At 52.4% G+C, this 19,441-nt stretch overlaps 1 protein-coding gene and 1 pseudogene across 1 annotated transcript in view; one reads left to right on the forward strand and one right to left on the reverse strand.

Moving 5' to 3' along the window:
• Positions 1–1,767: 1,767 nt before the first annotated feature.
• Positions 1,768–14,923, reverse strand: LOC147096284 (E3 ubiquitin-protein ligase TRIM39-like; annotated as a pseudogene).
• A 745-nt stretch (positions 14,924–15,668) lies between these two features.
• LOC147096285 (zinc-binding protein A33-like) overlaps positions 15,669–19,441 on the forward strand; it is a 77,642-nt gene continuing 73,869 nt past the window's right edge. Inside the window, exons 1-5 of the mRNA XM_085973885.1 lie at positions 15,669–16,297; positions 16,387–16,482; positions 16,572–16,805; positions 17,964–17,986; positions 18,084–18,199. Of these exons, the coding sequence (XP_085830011.1) occupies positions 15,914–16,297; positions 16,387–16,482; positions 16,572–16,805; positions 17,964–17,986; positions 18,084–18,199 (853 nt within the window). The 5' untranslated portion in view covers positions 15,669–15,913. The remainder of the gene's footprint in view (positions 16,298–16,386; positions 16,483–16,571; positions 16,806–17,963; positions 17,987–18,083; positions 18,200–19,441) is intronic.

The raw sequence follows: 19,441 nt of genomic DNA on the forward strand, positions 1-19,441 counted from the left end.
ACCAGCAATCCAGCCTGGACCCTCCCTGGTCTGTGTGTCTCAGTAAACACACCAAGCAGCGCTCGGCAATTCTGACACCACCTTCTGATTTAGACACAGACTCTGCAGACAGATGAAGCAGATACTTTTATTTCTGTGTGCAGGGTACAAGGAGACAGCACTTTACAATTTATCAAACACTTTCAATACTTGGTTACAATGATATACTTTGTTTTCTATTAAACTCTGCAGGATACAACATTGAAAGCCACTCATCAAACTCTGAAACACAGATGCAACTTTAAAATATGAGATGATCTGAATATGAAAGACAGACAGACTTGCATTTATATAGCGCCTTTCACAGCCTCAGGCCGCCCAAACCGCTTTACAGCCAATGAGGTACTTTTGAAGCAACAACAGTAAACGCTGGAAAAACTCAGCAGGCCAGGCAACATCGTGAAGAGAGAAATAGAGACAACGTTTCGGGTCGAAGACCCTTCGTCAGAACTGAGAAAAAAAGCAGGAAATGAAACAGATTAAAAGGCCAGTTTGGGGGCTGGGAAATGGGGGAGGGGATGAAAGAACAAAAGGGAAGGTCTGGGAGGTGAAGAGACATTAAGAGATATTCAAGGCGAGACGAGATGGTAATAGGACAGGTAAAGAGACAAAGGACGGCTCTAGATGAAGTGTGAAATGCGCTGGCAGAGTGAGAGACAGCTGCCATGTGGGAGAGAAAAAAAGGTAAAGGCACAAACCAAAGGTGTGGATAAAAAATATATAAAAATATAATAGGGGCCGAGGTTATGATCATTGAGTCCGGAAGGCTGTAAAGTGCCTAATCGGAAGATGAGGTGCTGTTCCTCGAGTACTTTTGCAGTGTAGTCACTGTTGTAATGTAGGGAAACGCGACACAGTTCTTGCACAGCACGCTCCCACAAACAGCAATCTGATTTTGTTTTACTAATGCTGGTTGAGGGATAAATAAAACACTGATATACAACATGGGTTCAGCCCCAGCTGGAGCATTGGGTCCAATTCTGGGCTCCATCACTCCGGTTACACCAGGTGGGGGCTCTTAAAATCGGCCCGATCAGTTCGGGATGGGAATTGTAAGGAGCCAGAGTCTGGAGCAAGGTGTAAATAAAACAAACAACACGTTTAGTTCATGTTTCTAGGATGTAATTAAGCCCCGAATCGCTGTGTTTTTAATAAATGCCGCTTCTATTGTGCAGTTTAATAACAGCGCTTGGCAGCAGAGGTGTTGCACTAATTCATCTCAAACACCGCCATGTAGCGCCACCTTCCGCCTGTGGAGCAACATTACAGGCAGGAAGGTCACCGGGTTCCTGCAGCTCACAGCTCATTCCACCCAGTCAGTTCCTCTCTACAATTCACCATCCATTGGTTTCTTCTCTCCCCCTCCTTCTATTCCCCAGCCCTACACAGGCCCTTGCTGATCTTTCAGTTCCCAGTTCCGATGCAGGGTGTATTCCCGGAATGTTAACCTGTCTTCTCTCTCCACAGGTGATGACCTTGTCCACTCTCTATTCTAAACACTCCACACGCTTGAATGTTCTGACCATTTCCATCCCCTGGGTTTTCCCATGTTTCTGATACTCCCTCCTGTTCCCTTTTGATTTCACTTCTATCTGGTGCCCCTTTTACTTTGTCCTTCCCTCGGGTATTATTTAATTTGCCGTGTCTCGGATGGTCCCTTTGTCATGTCCTTCCCACTGGTGTTCTATCTCACCCCAGTTCCTCTCCCCTGCCCCTCTTTACCTTTAACTTCCCAGCTGGAGTCTCTGGTTCCCTTGGTGTATTTCTGCCCGTGTTTTAATTCTCCTCTGTCTCTGGGCCCCAATGATTCTCGATGTTCTTGAGGTTTTTATTTAATTTTACAGGAGTCTCTGGAGCAGTTGCCACGAGTTTGTTCCCCTGCACCGATTAAACAAACAAATCTCACCAACAAGACATTGTCACTCGGTTGTAGCCGCCCTGACCTCAGGTGACATTTGGACCATCCGCACCACCTGTGACTGAGACCGACGCCCATCAGTTTGCAGCTGGCAGGAGGCAGGGTGAAATTATGGGATGGACCTGTTAGTGACCTTTAACCCCGCAGATTGTCAGCGGGGCGGAGTTTTTCCCGTCATAATTCGATCCCGGATTGAAGATGGGAAAGATTCTCTCAGTGAAAGTGTGGGTGAAAGTGTGGAGATGGGACATGTTGTCCGCATTGTAAAATGACACCTGTCCGCCCTCATAGTCCAGGTACACCCCGATCTTCCGGGGCTCCACACTCGGGGTGAGGGTGGTCAGTGAGGGGGAGGTGAGGGCAAAATAGTCTCTTCCGGTTCCCAGCCCCACAATCCAGTATCCAGTCTCAGGGCTCGGGTCGAAAGCCCCTTTCCTCCCGGCAGAATCTCGGGCCACTCCCAGAAACCACCAAGTCATGTTCCCCACCTCCACCTCCCAGTAGTGTCTCCCAGATGTGAATCCCTCCGATCCCAGGACACAGGACCAGGAATCAAACCTCTCCGGGGTGTCAGGGAGCGGCTGCTGTTTGTCTCCGAGTCTCACACTGGTCCGGTCCTCAGACAGGATGAGCTGGGGATTCGCTGTGTTCGGATTCAGAGTCAGAGAGGCTGGAGCTGGGGGAAAGTTAAAATAACACAGTCAGTGATTTGATTTATTCAAACTTGCTTTTTAAAGTGCCCACTCGGGCTCTGGGTTGTATTCAGAGTGGAGTGAGGGGGAGAGAGAGCGGGAGACGGAGGGAAAGAGGGAGGGGCGGGGAAAGAGTTGGCAGGCGGAGAGAGGGTTAGGGGATAGAGGGTGGGGGAGGGGAGAGAGAGCGGGAGGGGGAGGGGAGAGAGAGGAGAGGGGGAAAGAGAGGGAGGGGGAAAGAGAGGGAGGGGGAAAGAGAGGGAGGGGGAAGGAGAGGGAGGGGGAAGGAGAGGGAGGGGGAAGGAGAGGGAGGGGGAAGGAGAGGGGGGAAGGAGAGGGAGGGGGAAAGAGAGGGAGGGGGAAGGAGAGGGAGGGGGAAGGAGAGGGAGGGGGAAGGAGAGGGAGGGGGAAAGAGAGGGAGGGGGAAAGAGGTGGATGGGGAGCAGAGGGAGAGAGAGAGGGGGTGGGGAGAGAAGGAGAGAAGACAAGGAGGGACAGATTGAGGGAGGGGGAGGGTGAGGGGAGGAGAGAGGGAGGGAAGGGGAGAGGAGAGAGGTGGGAGAGATAGGGGAGGGGATGGAGAGAGAGCAGGAGGTGAGTGGAGGGGATAGAGAGGGGGAGGGGAAAGAGTACTGGAGGGGGAGGGAAGAGAGAAGTGGAGGAGGTAGAGAGGGGCGGGGAGAGGAGAGACAGAGGGGCGGAGTGGGGAGAGAGCGGGAGAGGACAGGGAGAGATTGGGGGTGGGAGAGAGGGTGATGGGTGTACTGTCCGCGTATCAGTAATACACGGACTGCAGGAGAACAATAATAACAGGTATTTACTGAACAGAGGGTAAGCTTAAACTGAAAGTACAGAAGCCTGCTATGGCTTTATATACAGGTGTGGTCACTGCCGGTACTGCAGTATAAAGTCAGTTCTCTCTTAAAGGTACATACACAACAATTCCTCCCCTTTTAGATAAACAGTACATAACATTCTTTTAACAATTAAATAATAACTAATTACAATTACAATTTTCTCTGTACTATATACATCAACTGAAATAATCATTTATAAGTTCAGTCTTTGAGGAGGCTTCCTGATCCTGACTGGATGGCGCCTTTCTCGAGTATCCTGTTCTTGCAACGGAGTCGATTCTGGCTCATTGTCATTGGTTGGTTCGTCAGCTTCCAATACCACTGATTCTGAGGTAGACGCAATCTGTACTTCGGGTTCATTACCAGGTGCACATGCTCGTGGTATGGGTTTGGCTTGTTCCTGTGACTCTAGAATCTGGTCAGCATGGCGTCTCACGATGTTCTCTCCAACATCCACTGTGTACATTAGTGGTCCCTGCTGTGTGCATATTGTTCCTGGCTGCCATTTTTCTGTTCGGTAGTCGCGGGCCAAGACTGGTTGCCCTATCTTGAAGCTCCTGGTTGGCTTCTCATTGATGTGCTGGAATTGCTTATCCTCAACATCTCGTCTTATGTTTGGTTTGAGCAAATCCAGGCGACATCTTAGCCTTCGGTTGAAGAACATTATGGCTGGAGCTTGGTTGGTGACTGCATGTGTCGCATTCCGGTAAGCAAACAAGAAATTATCCACCTTGTGTTGTAGTGGTATGTCATCATTATGCATTGCCTTTAATGCCTTTTTAAAGGTCTGAACAAACCTCTCAGCCAATCCATTTGTGGCTGGATGATATGGGGAAGATGTGTAATGTTTCACCCCATTATTCCTCAGAAACCTCCGGAAATCCTCGGACACAAACTGTGGCCCATTGTCGGAGCAAATCTGTTCTGGCAAGCCATTCCTGGCGAAGATGGTCCGTAGGACTGCAATAGTTTTCTCCGTAGTGGTGGAGGACATTTTGATGACCTCTGGCCATTTCGAATGGGCATCCACGGCGATTAGAAACAATGAGTGCATAAATGGACCAGCAAAATCAATGTGTACCCGTTGCCATGCAGATGAGGGCCACTCCCATGGGTGTAGCGGGGCCTGTGGTGGAGCGTTTTGGACCTTCTGACATCCTGTGCATCTCTTGGTCATATCCTCGATTTCTTTATCGATTCCCAGCCACCACACAAACGCCCTGGCTAGGCTCTTCATTTTCACCCCTCCCAGATGACCCTCATGAAGCTCATTGAGCACTCTATCTCTCAATTTGGGTGGAATTACCACTCGGGATCCACACATCAAGGTTCCCCAGCACACTGACAGCTGTTCTCTCCTTGGCGAGAATGCTGGCAACAGTGAGTCGCCATGTGCTGGCCATCCCTTCACCGTCAAATCATAGACCCGAGAGTGTGTCGGGTCATTTCGGGTTTCATTCTCTATACTTGAGTTTGTAACAGGTAGACATTCGACTATGGTCGAATGGAATATCTCAACAGGGTCCAATGCAGGTGCTTCCTCCACCGTAGGCAACGGTAGGCGCGACAACCCATCAGCGTTTCCATGCTGTTTCGTACCTTGTACTCTATGTCGTACTGATGTGCACCTAGAAAAAGTGACCATCTTTGCAGCCGTTGCGCCGTCATCACCGGAACGCCCTTCTTTGGGTTAAAAATGGAGACCAGAGGCTGATGATCAGTCAGTAGGGTGAATTTCTGCCCGTGCAGATAGTGATTGAACTTCTTCACCCCCCACACCAGGCTGAGGGCCTCCCTGTCAATCTGGGCGTAGTTACGCTCGGCTGAGGTTAACGAGCGCGACGCAAAGGCTATTGGCCTCTCTGAACCATCAAGGAATTTGTGTGACAGCACCGCTCCAATGCCGTAGGCAGACGCATCACATGCCAACCGAATCAGTAGTGTTGGATTGTAGTGGGCCAATACTTCTTTTGAAGTGATTAGGCATTTACATTTCTGAAAGGCACGCTTACACTCATCACTCCATTTCCATGTTACTCCAGTTTGCAGCAGGGCGTTCAGTGGGTGCAGAATTGTAGATAAATTCGGCAAGAACTTATGGTAGTAGTTCACCAACCCGAGGAACGACCTCAGTTGCGACACATTTTCCGGTGCTGGAGCCTTGACTACTGCCTCAATCTTGTCTGGGGACTTATGCAACCCTTCCTCATCAATCATGTGGCCACAATACGAGATTTGTCTCCTGAAGGACTCGCATTTGGGGCGGTTGGCTCATAGCCCATATTGTTGTAATCTAGTGAGCACCTGCTCCAGGTTGGCAAGGTGTTCACTGTCATTTTCGCCCGTAACCAGGATGTCGTCCAAATAACACTGGGTCCCCGGGATCCCTTGCAGGACTTGTTCCATCGCCCTCTGCCAAATAGCCGGGGCTGATGCTACCCCGAATACCAGTCGGTTGTACTGGTAAGGACCTTTGTGAGTGTTTATCGTGAGGTATTTCCTAGGTGCTTCTTCCACCTCCATTTGTAGATACGCTTGGGCCAGATCAATCTTCGTAAAGCGTTTCCCTCCAGATAGTGAGGCGAAAATATCTTCTATCCGTGGAAGTGGATATTGAACTGTGTGCAGGACTGGGTTCACAGTTACCTTGAAGTCCCCACAGATGCGAACCTTCTTCGGCTCCCCAGGCGTGCTGTTCAATGATTTCTTCATTACAGGAACGATGGGTGTGGCCCAGTCGCTCCAGTCCACCTTGGACAGCACACCTGAACGCTCCAGACTCTCCAGCTCTGCTTCAGCGGCTGGGCGGATCGCGTACGGTACCGGTCTGGACTTAAAAAATTTTGGGTTTGCGTTTTCTTCGATTTTTATCGTTGCCGTTACTCCTTTTAGAGTCCCAAGTCCTTGTTGGAACACCTCTTTCGCGTCAGTTAGAATTTTTGACAGTCGTCCAGGTGTGACGTCGTCATCCTTTTTGTCAGTCACAGTTAGCGCCTGAATGGAATGCCAATCCAATTGTATTTTTTGGATCTATTCACGTCCCAATAATGCTGGTCCTCCATCTTGTAGTATATATAGATACAGTTTCTGTGTTTCCTTGCCGTTGTATTTAACTGGCACCCTTATTTTTCCTCTGGGGTAGACTTTTTGCCCCGTGTATTTCTTCAATACAATGGACGTGTCCTTCAAGGGTATGTGTGAGAATAGCTGCTCATAGTCTCGTCGATTCATGACAGTTAGGGCTGATCCTGTGTCCAATTCCATCTTTACTTGGGACCCTGCTATCATGAGGGTGACCCAAATGGTTCGGTGATCCTCCTTTGCGATCACGTTGTGTAACTTTAGACAACTTAGTCTCCTGCTCCCGGAGTCATTATCACTCTCCTGACCTTCTGAACTACTGTCTGTCATTTTTTTTACTTTCTTGTACTTTTCCTTAGTAGTTCTTTTAGTGTTGGTTTTCTTTCCCGACCTGCAGACTCTTGCTATGTGTCCCATTTTCCCACATTGCCTGCATACTTTGTCCTTAAACCAGCAGTCCTTCTGATCATGGGTTGTTCTGCCGCAGCGATAGCACTTTTCTGCTCCATACGCCATTTCGTTAGCGCTGTATTCTTCTGGTTTCTGTTGTATTTCCGCAGCTCCCCGTGCTGCTGCTTCATAGGATACTGCCATGCTGAAAGCCTGTTCTAGCGTCAGGTCCTTTTCCGAAAGTAGTCGTTTCTGGGTTCCTTCACTCTGGAGCCCGCAGACAAACTTATCCTTTAAGGTGTCTGCCAGTCCTGCTCCGAACTGGCAGTGCTTCGATAACTTGCGTCGTTCCGTAAGATAGTCAGCATTGCTCTCATCTTTGTGCTGGTTTCTTTTATGAAACTTGAATCTTTCTGCTATCAGCAGCAGTGTAGGGCTTAGGTGTTCCTGTAAGATATTAACAATCTCTTCAAAACTTTTCTCCATTGGTTTAGCTGGGGTAATTAAATTCTGCAATAGGCCGTACGTTCTCGCGCCCATCAAATTTAATAATACCGACGCCTTCTTTCCATCGGCCACCTCATTTGCCTTGCAGTACACTTCAATTCTTTCCACATACGTGGTCCAGTCTTCTACCTCGTTGTCGAAAGCAGTGATACTGCCACTCTTCGGCATCTTGGGTGGTTTAAAATGGCGCCTCCCGCGCTTTTTCTTCTTCCCCGATGGATTAAAATGGCGCCTCCCGTGCTTTTCCTTCTTCCCCAATGGAATAAAATGGCGCCTCCCGCGCTTTTCCTTCTTCCCCTTGCTGCTCCTAGTGTTCTACAGGGTAATGGCGGCGACCCGCGGCTTCGGCGCGTCTCACTTTTCCTTCCCCTCATTTTTATTTTCTCTACGCTGCCCAGTTCTTGAGCACCGACCGCGCCCTGTGCGCTCCACCCTCTCTCTCTCTCTTTTCCTCCCGACGACGCTGCACGGCCCCTTTGCAGAGCCGCTTGATCGAGCTCGAGCCCGCCGCAGTCCGGAAGGGTCACTACCTGCTACCAGCACGATTTGCTGGAACACCTTGACTGGGGAGCCAAGCCCAGCTCTCCACAGCCTCCCCTGCAATTCTCCGAACTCTGATGGATCCCTGGGCGGTTGCCCGCGGTCGACGCCCGTTGCTCTGACTTCGACCTCCAAGAAGCTTCTTTTCAGGGAACGATCCCCGTGAGGTGATGCAGTACTGCAGGTGAGTTCGAACCTGCTCGTCGCCAGTGTAGTGTCCGCGTATCAATAATAGACGGACTGCAGGAGAACAATAATAACAGGTATTTACTGAACAGAGGGTAAGCTTAAACTGAACGTACAGAAGCCTGCTATGGCTTTATATACAGGTGTGGTCACTGCCGGTACTACAGTATAAAGTCAGTTCTCTCTTAAAGGTACATACACAACAATGGGGAGGGAGAGTGGGTGGGGGAGGGGAGAGATTGCAGGTGGGGGTGAGAGAGATGGTGATGGGGAGGGGAGAGATTGTGGGTGGGGGATGGGAGAGACAGCGGGAGAGGGACAGGAGAGACAGCGGGAGGGGGAGAGAGAAGGGTGGGGTGGGGTGGGGAAGAGAGGAGGGGGAGGTGGGGAGGGAGGGGGGGAGAGAGGGGGAGGAGAAGGGAGAGAGAGGGGGGGAAAGGGAGGGAGAGGGGGGAAAGGGAGGGGAGAGAGGGGGAGGGGAGAGCGAAGGGAGGGGCAAAGAGAGGCTGGGAGGGGAGAGAGAGCGGGAGGGGGAGGGGAGAGAGAGCGGGGGGCAGGGGAGCGAGGGGAAGAGAGAGCGGGGAGGGGAAGGGGAAGAGAGAGCGGGTGGGAGAGGGGAGAGATGGGGGAGGGGAGGGGAGATTAGAGGGGGAAGGGAGAGGCAGAAGAGGGGGAGTGGGAGGGGAGAGTGCGTCGGAGAGACACGGGGAGTGGGAGAGAGAGAGGTGGGAGAGAGGAGCATGGGGAGGGGAGAAAGTGGGTAGGGGAAGAGAGACCGGGAGGGGGAGGGGGAGAGAGAGCGGGAGGGGAGAGAGCGCGGAGGGGGAGGGAGATAGAAGGGGCGTGGGGAGGGGAGAGAGAAAGGCAGGGGGAGGGGAGAGAGAAGGGCAGGGGGAGGGGAGAGAGAGAGGGGAGCAGAGAGAGTGGAGAGGGGCAGAGAGAGGAGCGGAGAGAGGGGAGGTGCAGAGAGGGGAGGGGGAGGAGAGAGAGAGGGGTAGGGAGAGAAAGGGGAGGGGAGAGAGAGGGGGAGGGAGGGGACATAGAGGTGGAGGGTAGGGGGGAGAGGGGGAGGGGAGAGGGAAGGGGGAGAGAGCAGAAGGGGGAGGGGAGTGAGGGGGGAGCGGCAGAGAGGGGGATGGGAGATAGATGTGGTGGGTAGAGAGAGGAGGAAGGTAGAGAAAGGGGCGGGGAGGGGAGAGGGATGAGAGAGCGGGGGGAGATAGCGAGAGGGGGAGGGAAGGGGAAGAGAGCGGGAGGGGAGAGACAGCAGGAGGGGGAGGGGAGAGAGCAGGGGAAGGGGAGAGAGGGATGGGCGGGCATAGAGAGCGGGAAAGGGAGGGGAGGGAGAGGGGGGGGGAACTGAGAGGGAGGGGAGAGAGTGAAGGTGAGAGAGAGTGGGAGGGGAATGAGAGGGGCGAGAGAGCGGGAGTGGAAGGGGAGAGAGAGAGGAGGGGAGGGGAATGAGAGCGAGGAGGAGAGAGGGGGGGAGGGGAGGAGAGAGAGTGGTGGAGGGGAGAGAGTGATAGTGAAGAGGAGAGATAAGGGGAGAGAGGGAGAGAAGGGGAGAGAGGGGAAGGGAGAGTGATCGGGAAGGTAGGGGAGCGAGGGAGGGGAGAGAGCGGGAGAGGAGCGGAGGGGAGAGAGAGCGGGAGGGGGATGGGGAATGGGAGAGAGAGGGGAGGGGAGGGGAGAAAGGAGGGCAGGGAGGGAGGGGAAAGAGAGTGGGATGGCGGGTAGAGCGAGTGGGAGGGAGGGGAGAGAGAGGTGGAGGGTTAGCATAGAGATAGATGGAGGGGAAAGAGAGCATGAGAAAGAGGTGAGAGAGAGGGGGAGGGGAGGAGAGAGCGCTGGCAGGGGGAGGGGAGAGAGAGGGGGATGGAGGGGAGAGAGAGGGGGGAGAGAGAGGGGGACAGAGGGGAGAGGGGGAGGTGAGGGTAGAGATAGGGGATGGGGAGAGAGAGCACAAGGGGAGGAAGACAGAGGGGGAAGGGGTGGGAGAAGGGAGAGTAGAAGGGGGTCAGGGGGAGGAGAGAGAGTGGGTGGGACAGAAGGGAGGAGGGGAGAGAGGGGGAGGTGATGGGAGGGGATGGGGGTGAGGGGAGGGGAGAAAGATCGTGGGGGAGAGAGATGGAGGTTGAGTGGAGGGGAGAGAGAAGGGTAGGGAGGGGGAGGGGGAAGCGAGAATGAGGGGAGAGCGAGGGGGAGGGAGGGTGAGGGTGAGGGAGGGGAGGGGAGAGAGGGGGCAGTGGGAGGGGAGAGAAAGCTGGAGGGAGAGGCGAGAGAGGGCAAGGGGCAGAAGGGGGGAGGGGAGAGAAGGGGAGGGGCAGAGAAGGGGAGAGAGTGGGGGGAGGGGAGAGAGTACACGGGGGAGAGGCACGGGTGGGGAAGGGGAGAGGGAGGAAGAGTGGGGGATAGAGGGTAGAATGGGGAGGGGAGAGAGAGCAGGAGGAGAAGTGGAGAGAGCGGGACGGGGAGGGGAGAGGGAGCAGGGGGAAGGGGTGAGAGGGGATGGGGAGAGAGAAGGGGGGGAGAGGGTGAGAAGGGGAGGGGGAGGGGAGAGAGAGGGTGAGAAGGGGAGGGGGAGTGGAGAGTGGGTGAGAAGGGGTGGAAGAGGGGGCGGGTAGGGGAGAGAGGGGGTGGGGAGAGAGACTGGGAGGGGATTGGAGTGGAGAGAGAATGGGGGGGAGGGAAGAGAGAAGGGGAGGGGAGGGGTGAGAGAGGGGGAGGGGTGCATTGAGATAGGGGGAGGGGAGAGAGGGTGAGGGGAGGTGAGAGAGAGAGAGAGAGGGAAGTGAGGAGAGAGAGAGAGAGAGAGAGGGGGGGAAACTGGGGTGAGGGGGGGAGGGGGGGAAACTGGGGTGAGGGGGGGAAACTGGGGGGAGGGGGGGAAACTGGGGTGAGGGGGGGAGGGGGGAAACTGGGGTGAGGGGGGGAAACTGGGGGGAGGGGGGAAACTGGGGTGAGGGGGCGGAAACGGGTGAGGGGGGGATGGGGGGAAACTGGGGTGAGGGGGGGAAACGGGTGAGGGGGGGAAACTGGGGTGAGGGGGGGAGGGGGCGAAACTGGGGTGAAGGGGGGGAGGGGGCGAAACTGGGGTGAGTGGGGGGGAGGGGGGAAACTGGGGTGAGGGGGGGAAACGGGTGAGGGGGGTGAGGGGGGGAAACGGGTGAGGGGGGAAACTGGGGTGAGGGGGGGAGGGGGAAACGGGTGAGGGGGGGAGGGGGGAAACTGGGGTGAGGGGGGGAAACGGGTGAGGGGGTGAGGGGGGTGAGGGGGGGAAACGGGTGAGGGGGGGAAACGGGGGAGGGGGGAAACGGGTGAGGGGGAGGGGGGGGAAACGGGGGAGGGGGGAAACGGGTGAGGGGGGGAAACTGGGGGGAGGGGGGGGAAACGGGTGAGGGGGGAGGGGGGGAAACTGGGGGGAGGGGGGAAACGGGTGAGGGGGGAAACTGGGGGGAGGGGGGGAAACTGGGGCGAGGGGGAGAAACTGGGGCGAGGGGGGGAAACTGGGGGGAGGGGGGGAAACTGGGGTGAGGGGGGGGAAACTGGGGTGAGGGGGGGAAACGGGTGAGGGGGCGGGAGGGGGGGAAACTGGGGTGAGGGGGGAAACGGGGGGGAGGGGGGGAAACTGGGGTGAGAGGGGGAGAGGGGGGGAAACGGGTGATGGGGGGTGAGGGGGGGAAACTGGGGGGAGGGGGGTAACTGGGGTGAGGGGGGGAGGGGGGAAACTGGGGGAAGGGGGAAACTGGGGGAAGGGGGGGAACGGGGGAGGGGGGAAACGGGGGGGAGGGGGGGAAACGGGTGAGGGGAGGGGGGGAATCTGGGGTGAGGGGGGGAAACTGGGGGAAGGGGGGAGGGGGGAAACTGGGGTAAGGGGGGAGGGGGGGAACTGGGGTAAGGAGGGAGGGGGAGGGGGGAACTGGGGTAAGGAGGGAGGGGGAAACTGGGGGGAGGGGGGAACTGGGGTAAGGAGGGAGGGGGGGAAACTGGGGTAAGGAGGGGGGAGGGGGGAAACTGGGGTAAGGAGGGGGAGGGGGGAAACTGGGGTAAGGGGGGAGGGGGGGAAACTGGGGTAAGGGGGGAGGGGGGGAGGAACTGGGGTAAGGGGGGGAGAAACGGGTAAGGGGGGAGGGGGGGAAACGGGTAAGGAGGGAGTGGGGGGGAAACGGGTAAGGAGGGAAGGGAGGGAGGGGGGAAACTGGGGTAAGGAGGGAGGGTGGAAACTGGGGTAAGGAGGGAGGGGGGAACTGGGGTAAGGAGGTCGGGGGAACTGGGGTAAGGAGGAGGGGGAGGGCAGCGGGGGAGAACTGGGGTAAGGAGCTGGGGGGGAGAACTGGGGTAAGGAGGGGGGGAACTGGGGTAAGGAGCTGGGGGTGAGATCTGGGGTAAGGAGGGGGGGGAACTGGGGTAAGGAGGGAGGGGGGAAACTGGGGTAAGGAGGGAGGGGGGGAACTGGGGTAAGGAGGGAGGGGGGGAACTGGGGTAAGGAGGGAGGGGGGAACTGGGGTCAGGAGGGAGGGGGTAACTGGGGTAAGGAGGGAGGGGGGGAACTGGGGTAAGGAGGGAGGGGGGAACTGAGGTAAGGAGGGAGGGGGGAACTGGGGTAAGGAGGGGGGGAACTGGGGTAAGGAGGGAGGGGGGAACTGGGGTAAGGAGGGAGGGGGGAACTGGGGTAAGGAGGGGCGGGGGGGGCTTATCAGAACAGGAGGCAATACATGCTCTTTGCAGAAGTTTTATGTAACTCAATAATTTACCGACATGATTACTATCCCATTTTATTCTGCCAACTATCTCAAATTAATAATCAGTGGCCATGACTATAAAAAGAAAGACTTGCATTTCAATAGCGCCTTTCACGACCTCAGCAAGTGCATCACAGACCTAGATCACGGAAACAACTGTCCAGTGCTGGTCAGTTCTGCAATTTGACCAGAGGAAACCCATTAATTGGGACTGTGGTTGTAAACGCTCACTGTGAAATTGCAGTGAATAGCAATGACGTTAGTGATAGACTAGTAACCAGCGCTTGGACTCCCTACTTTAGAGATTTTGCCTGACAAGACTGTTGTTTTCTTTTCATTTGCTTTATTTGAATTGTTAGATTAATGGAAGTAATAAAGATGGTGAGACTGCTCTAAAATCATGTGATCGCTGGTTGAATGCATTTTCATGAAGAACAGAAAAATCCAGGAAGGAATTCTGGGTGAAATTGGTCGTGGGCGGTAATGCAACATTTCCAGAACATTGGGCGGGTGTAAAACTGCCGATTCACCATCGCCTGTTTTATGCTCCCGCCCAAAGACCAATTTTACGTCCGTCCAGTCTGGTTTCCTGGGAGTGATGTGAACTTGAGGTGAAATTTCCAGGAGTCCCTTTCACCAATAGTTTGAAATAGAAGCAGAAAATGCAAACAAAATGCAGAGATATTCAGTATTAAAAAATGCGACATTCTACAAAAACGGTGCAGTGATGTATGTAAATATAATCAATATTATATTCTATAATAGACAGGTTAGCATTTCAGGTCCACACCCCGGAGCGGAACTGGGAGCTGAAAGATCAGCAAGGACCTCTGTAGGGCTGGGGGAAAGGAGGGGGGAGAAGAAACAAATGGTAGGAGGAATAAGGAGGCCTCAGACTCCTGGGGAATAAGAATCTAAATGGGTTCGAGGAGCAAAGGGATCTCGGGCTGCAGATTCACAAATCATTAAATGTAGCAACGCAAGTTAACAAGGCCATAAAATGCAAACACCGGGGTTCATGTCTAGAGGAATATAATTGAAAAGTAGAGAAGTTGTGTTATACTTGTATAGAAGCTTGGTTAGACCACACTTGCTGTGTACTGAGCACAGTTCTGGTCTCCATATTACAAAAAGGATACAGAGGCCCTGGAGAAATTGCAAAAAAGATTGACCCAGATTATAGCAGATCTGAGAGGTTATACCATCAGGAAAGATTAAACAGGCTGGAGCTCTTTTCTCCAGGAAAGTGAAGACTGAGAGGCGACCTGATAGAGATTGTGGTCGAGGACGCTGTGATGGTCAGTAACAGAGGGGAGGTAATGTGTGGGACTATTATTGATGGGGAATTGGGGTTGTGTTCACTGGTACCGCAGTCGGATGATTCTATCACGGGGAGCCCGGGAAGAAAGGAGCTGTCTGGGTTGCCTCATCTTCTGCTTCCTCCTACACCTCTTCCTCCTCCTCCTCAGCTGGTCGCCGTATGACTGGTGGAAAGGGCTGTGCCCTCATGATACCGAGATTGTGGAGCATGCAGAAGACCACGGCGAATCTTGAGACCCGCTCTGGTGAGTACCGCAGGGCTCCTCCAGAGCGGTCCTGACAGCGGAAGCGTTGATGAAGGACACCAATGGTCTGCTCTATCAGATTCCGTGGGGCAGCATAGCTCACATTATATACACGCTGCCCACGTGTAGCGTAGCAGAGTCAAGAGCCGGGTGTTCACTGGATAGCCCTTGTTGCCCAGTAGCCACCCTCTGGTTTGTCCTGGTGGCTCAAAGGCTGATGGTACCGCAGACTGCCGCAGAATGAAGGCAACATGGCTGCTGCCAGGATACCGAGCATTGCCTTGCATGATGCGCTGAGTATGGTCGCACACCAGCTGGATATTGAGGGAATGGTTGCGGTAAATCTCCGAATTGCGATGCGCTGCCCGCAGAGTGACGTGTGTCAGTCACTGGCACCCTGCACCATGGAGCCTGTTATCCTGGGGAAGCTGCATGCTCGCTCCGCCTGCTTCTCTCTGGAAAGACAGAATGAAATGTAACTGCCCAGCTGCGGAAACCAGCTGTGCATTCCCAGGTAGCTCCTAGGGTCGGGGAATTGATTCGGGAGGAGGGGCCAGTGATCGGGAGAGGGTCGCTTGGACACAGCACAGGAAGGAACATGTGGTGCAGTGGATCGTGCGCTGATAACAGAACCAGTCTGAGTTTCCTGCCAGTGATTTCAATAGTAATATATTTTGGGTTCCGCTTCTGCCCTCCTCCTTTTTCCCTCTCCCGATTCCCAGACTCAGTTAAAATTCCCGTTAGTCTCTCAGTCTGATGATGGGTGCAGCCCGAGACATCACAGACTGTATTTTCTCTTTGTAAATGCGATTCTATTTCATTCAGATGTGAACAGCGCTTGCAGGGACTCGAGTGATCTGTGACTGGGAACCGGGTCTGGATCCACCCACAGAACCATGACTCCAGCAGATTGAATCAGCAAGGACTGAAACTGATCGAGACAGCTCCTTGACATTTATGGCACTTTGTGTTTCAGGGTGAGCGGCTGCAATTATTAACACAATTCAGTTTATGGATCCATATCTCACACCGTCTATCACCAGAGCGAGTTTGGTCTGGATCAAAGTGCCCTGGAATCTCGATCCCCGCCCATCTCCGGCTCCTCCCTCCCTCTCTCCCTCTCCCTCCCCCCACTGCCAACGCCTCACGGACCTGCAATCTCCAGGCCAAGGTTCAATTATTCCCCTCCGCCCTCTAACACTGTTTGTCCTTTATACTGCTCTAGGTTTTACCTCCCTGTGTAAAAGTCGATTGCACAGAGACTAGTTTATATTAATAATAATTCCCTGAGTATTGCCGTGAACTTCATCGGGAAATCGCTGAACTGAGGCTGTTCGGCAGCGCAGTAAACACGGAAACGGAAAGCGATTTGAATCAGGAAGTGCTGAGGGTGAACATGGCTTCCAGACAGCAGGCCGAGAGTTGGACCGAGGAGGCAATTTGTCCCATTTGTCTGGATTTCTTCACCGATCCGGTAACACTGGACTGTGGGCACCACTTCTGCCGCTCCTGTATCACATGTTGGGAAAAGGAAGAGACAAACTCCTGCCCGGAATGTAGAGAGGAGTTTCCGGAAATAAACCTCAAGGTTAATCGGGCCTTAGCGAATCTGGCCGAGAAAGCGCGAAAATTAAAGCTGAATCACTGTGAGGAACATCAGGAAGAACTGAAGCTCTTTTGTGAAACTGACAAGAAATTGATCTGTTACACTTGTATAGATGCGCGGGAACACAGAGAGCACCGCTTCATGCCCATTAAAGAAGCTGTTGGAATCTACAAGGTAAAAGGAACAGATTTGATCACCTGATTATTTCATCACATTTTCATGGTCGAACACTTTTATTCTGTGATTTTCTCTCCCAATCCCAGGATCAGCTGAAATCTTCCTTAGATTCTCTCACAGAGAAGAAATCGGCGGCTCTAGAAACGGAGCGGCGGCAGAAACAGAAGATTTCTGAAATTAGGGTAAATCGCGCTGTGCTGATTTTCGAAGTTTGATTCGTTTCTTTTTGGTTTTAATGCGGAAAATGTATTTTTCCCATTTCATTTGGTAGGAACAGTCGAGCAGTTTGCAGACCCACATCACATCCGAGTTCGCTAAAATGCACCAGATTCTCAGTGAGAAAGAGCAGCGTTTAATCAGAGATCTCAGGGAACAAGAGGGGAAGATTCTAGAAACAATGGAGGAAAATCTTCGACAGATTCAAGAGAATTTAAATTCTATTCAGGAGAAACTCTCAAAGTTGCAGAAACAGATGGAGCAAAGAGACGAGCTGACATTTCTGAAGGTGAGGATTATATTTCAGTTTAGTTCAGTGAAAGTTCACAGTCACAAAATGACGGGCGAGAATTTTGACATAAATGCAGCATTTTCCCAATAATTCGGCACTGATTTAAACCGATCGATTGTTTTGTCTATCCGGGGCGGAGCTGCTATTGTCACCGAACTAATCGGCCTCCCACAAAATCTACAGGATCCCGGGAATACCTGCAACCTCCCCGGGAATGAGTTGCCGTGATCTTGATATTTAGTCTGTAATTATTTCTGTGGTGCCCAAGTTTAATAATCTCCTGAAACTCAGATTCCAATCCAGTTCCAGTCCCATGTTGTGAGTGTGTGGGTGTGTCTGGTAGGGTGGGTGTGAGAGGCACTGTGTCTGTGAGTGACACTGATGTTGATTTCTAGTATCTGATACTCTAATAAGATTTTTCAACTATATCCTGTTTCTATCAGAAGCATTTAATAATTGTTCGTGTAATTTCTGATGGCCTGTTTTCAAATATGCCGCTCATAGAATTACACAAAATTTTACAGCACACAGACCGGCCATTCGGCCCATCAGATCAATGTCAGTGTTTATGCTCCACACGAGCCTCCTCCCACCTTACTTCATCTCACCCTATCAATATATCCTTCTGTTCCTTTCTCCCTCATGTACTGATCTCGCTCCCTTTTAAATACATCGGTGCTATTCTCCTCAACTTGTGGTAGCGAGTTCCACATTCTAAACACTCTCTGAGTAAAGAGATTTCTCCTCAATTCTCCTTTGGATTCATTACTGACTCTCTTATATTTATGACCCCTCGCTTTAGACTCCCCACAAGTGGAAACATCTTCTCTACATCTGCCCCATCGAATCCTTTCATAATGTTAAAGACCTCGCTCAGGTCTCCTCTCAGTCTTCCCTTTTCTAGAGAATAATCTTTCCTGTTCACTCTTTCCTGTTAGTTGTACCCTCGCAGTTCTGGTATCATTCTTGTAAATCTCTTTTATACGTTCTCCTGTGCTTCTATATCCTTTTTGTAATATCCTCTTTCTACCTGTGTGTGGGCAGCAGTGAGAATTGGGAATTATCAGCAGCTTGGAACAATCTGGGTGTAATTTCTGCTGTCCGGATATAGACACTCAGTCTCTGTCAACTCAGATTGTGTTTTATTTATTTCAGGAAGAAACTCGTCAGAAGAGGAGGTAGGACATGCTCTTTACTGAAACTCTGCACAGTTTGGTGAAATAGCTCAGAAAAGTGTTTATGATCAATTTATAACCAATTGTTTGATATTTGCAGGATTAGTGAGGACGATAATACACTGACATTAGTAGATACCGCCCTGTCTATCGAAAAATTCAACGGCCCTTTACTATACGCGGTGTGCAGAGAAATGTTGGATGTCATGAACACAGGTAAAACTCATATAAGTTCCTTTGGCCTGATTTATATCTTATAATTTGATTCGTTATACATAAAAATATCATAGAAAGTATCTTTCAGTACTAAGTAGTTGCAAAGGAACGCAGTTAAAAGTGGGCCTGGATGGAGTTAAAGTGTTATTCACGCACCAAATCCATCTTCTAAAAAGCATCGACTGGTCAGCTGAAAATGTCAGCTCCCCGAACATGACCAACACAGGGACCCTCAGATGAACCACAGCCTCCAGAACCCATCGATACTTTGTACACTTCAGCAACAGGAAACACCGCCCTTCCCAGCTGAACCTTTTCTCCTCTACAATACTCATCTCCTGATCCATCTCCCTCTTGTGTGTCAAACTCATGTCCGTGACCAAGGTCAGGACAGGAAGCCTGGGAGCGAGGCTTTCTCTGCCTGTTGAGGGAGGAGTGGTGAGGGGTATAGAGTTAGCTGGTGCTCACTGTGGACCTGGGGAGCAAGCACTGGATTGCTGAAAGTGTCACCAAGGCTTATTCTCTCAATTGCCTTGAATTATTCCACTCGCCCTAGACAATTATGGCTTATACATCCAGGGAGAGTTTCAGGGTAGAGGTATGACAATGGTGCATCACATTGAATAACCGCTGGTGCTTTGCCTCCATGTGCGGCCCCGTATGAAGCCTATTTGTTTGCATGGACCAGGCCGGAGATATCTGGAGGTTATGATATTGGCCAATATTTTCTTGTCCGCATTGAGGAGGGATTTAATTTTCTACGATGAGCAATGGTGGTGACCTTTCTGCTCATATGTATTAACACGATTGTGACTAAGTTAAGTGTGTCTGTGTCCTTGTCTCCAGCACATAGTGCGGGGTTTCAGTAGCGGGAGAGCAAGTTCCGTGATTAGGACCTTGTAAAACCCGGTAGGCGAGCTATTAGTTGGTGTGGGACCAGGTCACTATTTTTCCCAGATTGCTCCAGCTGCTTGTCCTGGTGCCCTGTGTCCACTGGAAGCTTGTCCCGTTGGGAGTGAAGAGCACAGTTTAGGTCTCCACTCATGGTTACTGTGCTGTCCATACGTGGGGCGAGTGTGAGGATTGCTGGTGTGGGGAATGTGCGGACACCTCATTCAGGACACAGAACTGAAGCTTCACTTTGGGTTCTCCTGTTATTCGAGACTCTTTAGGATGGAGCGGCCTCCTTCTCCAGGAATGCGTGTCTCAGAGTAATGGGAAGGTTCCTGTTGATTAGTGTGA

Source organism: Somniosus microcephalus, unplaced genomic scaffold (genome assembly GCF_052327205.1).
Source record: "Somniosus microcephalus isolate GS21.2 unplaced genomic scaffold, FLI_Smic_1.0 unresolved_chr1, whole genome shotgun sequence".
NCBI lineage: Eukaryota > Metazoa > Chordata > Chondrichthyes > Squaliformes > Somniosidae > Somniosus > Somniosus microcephalus.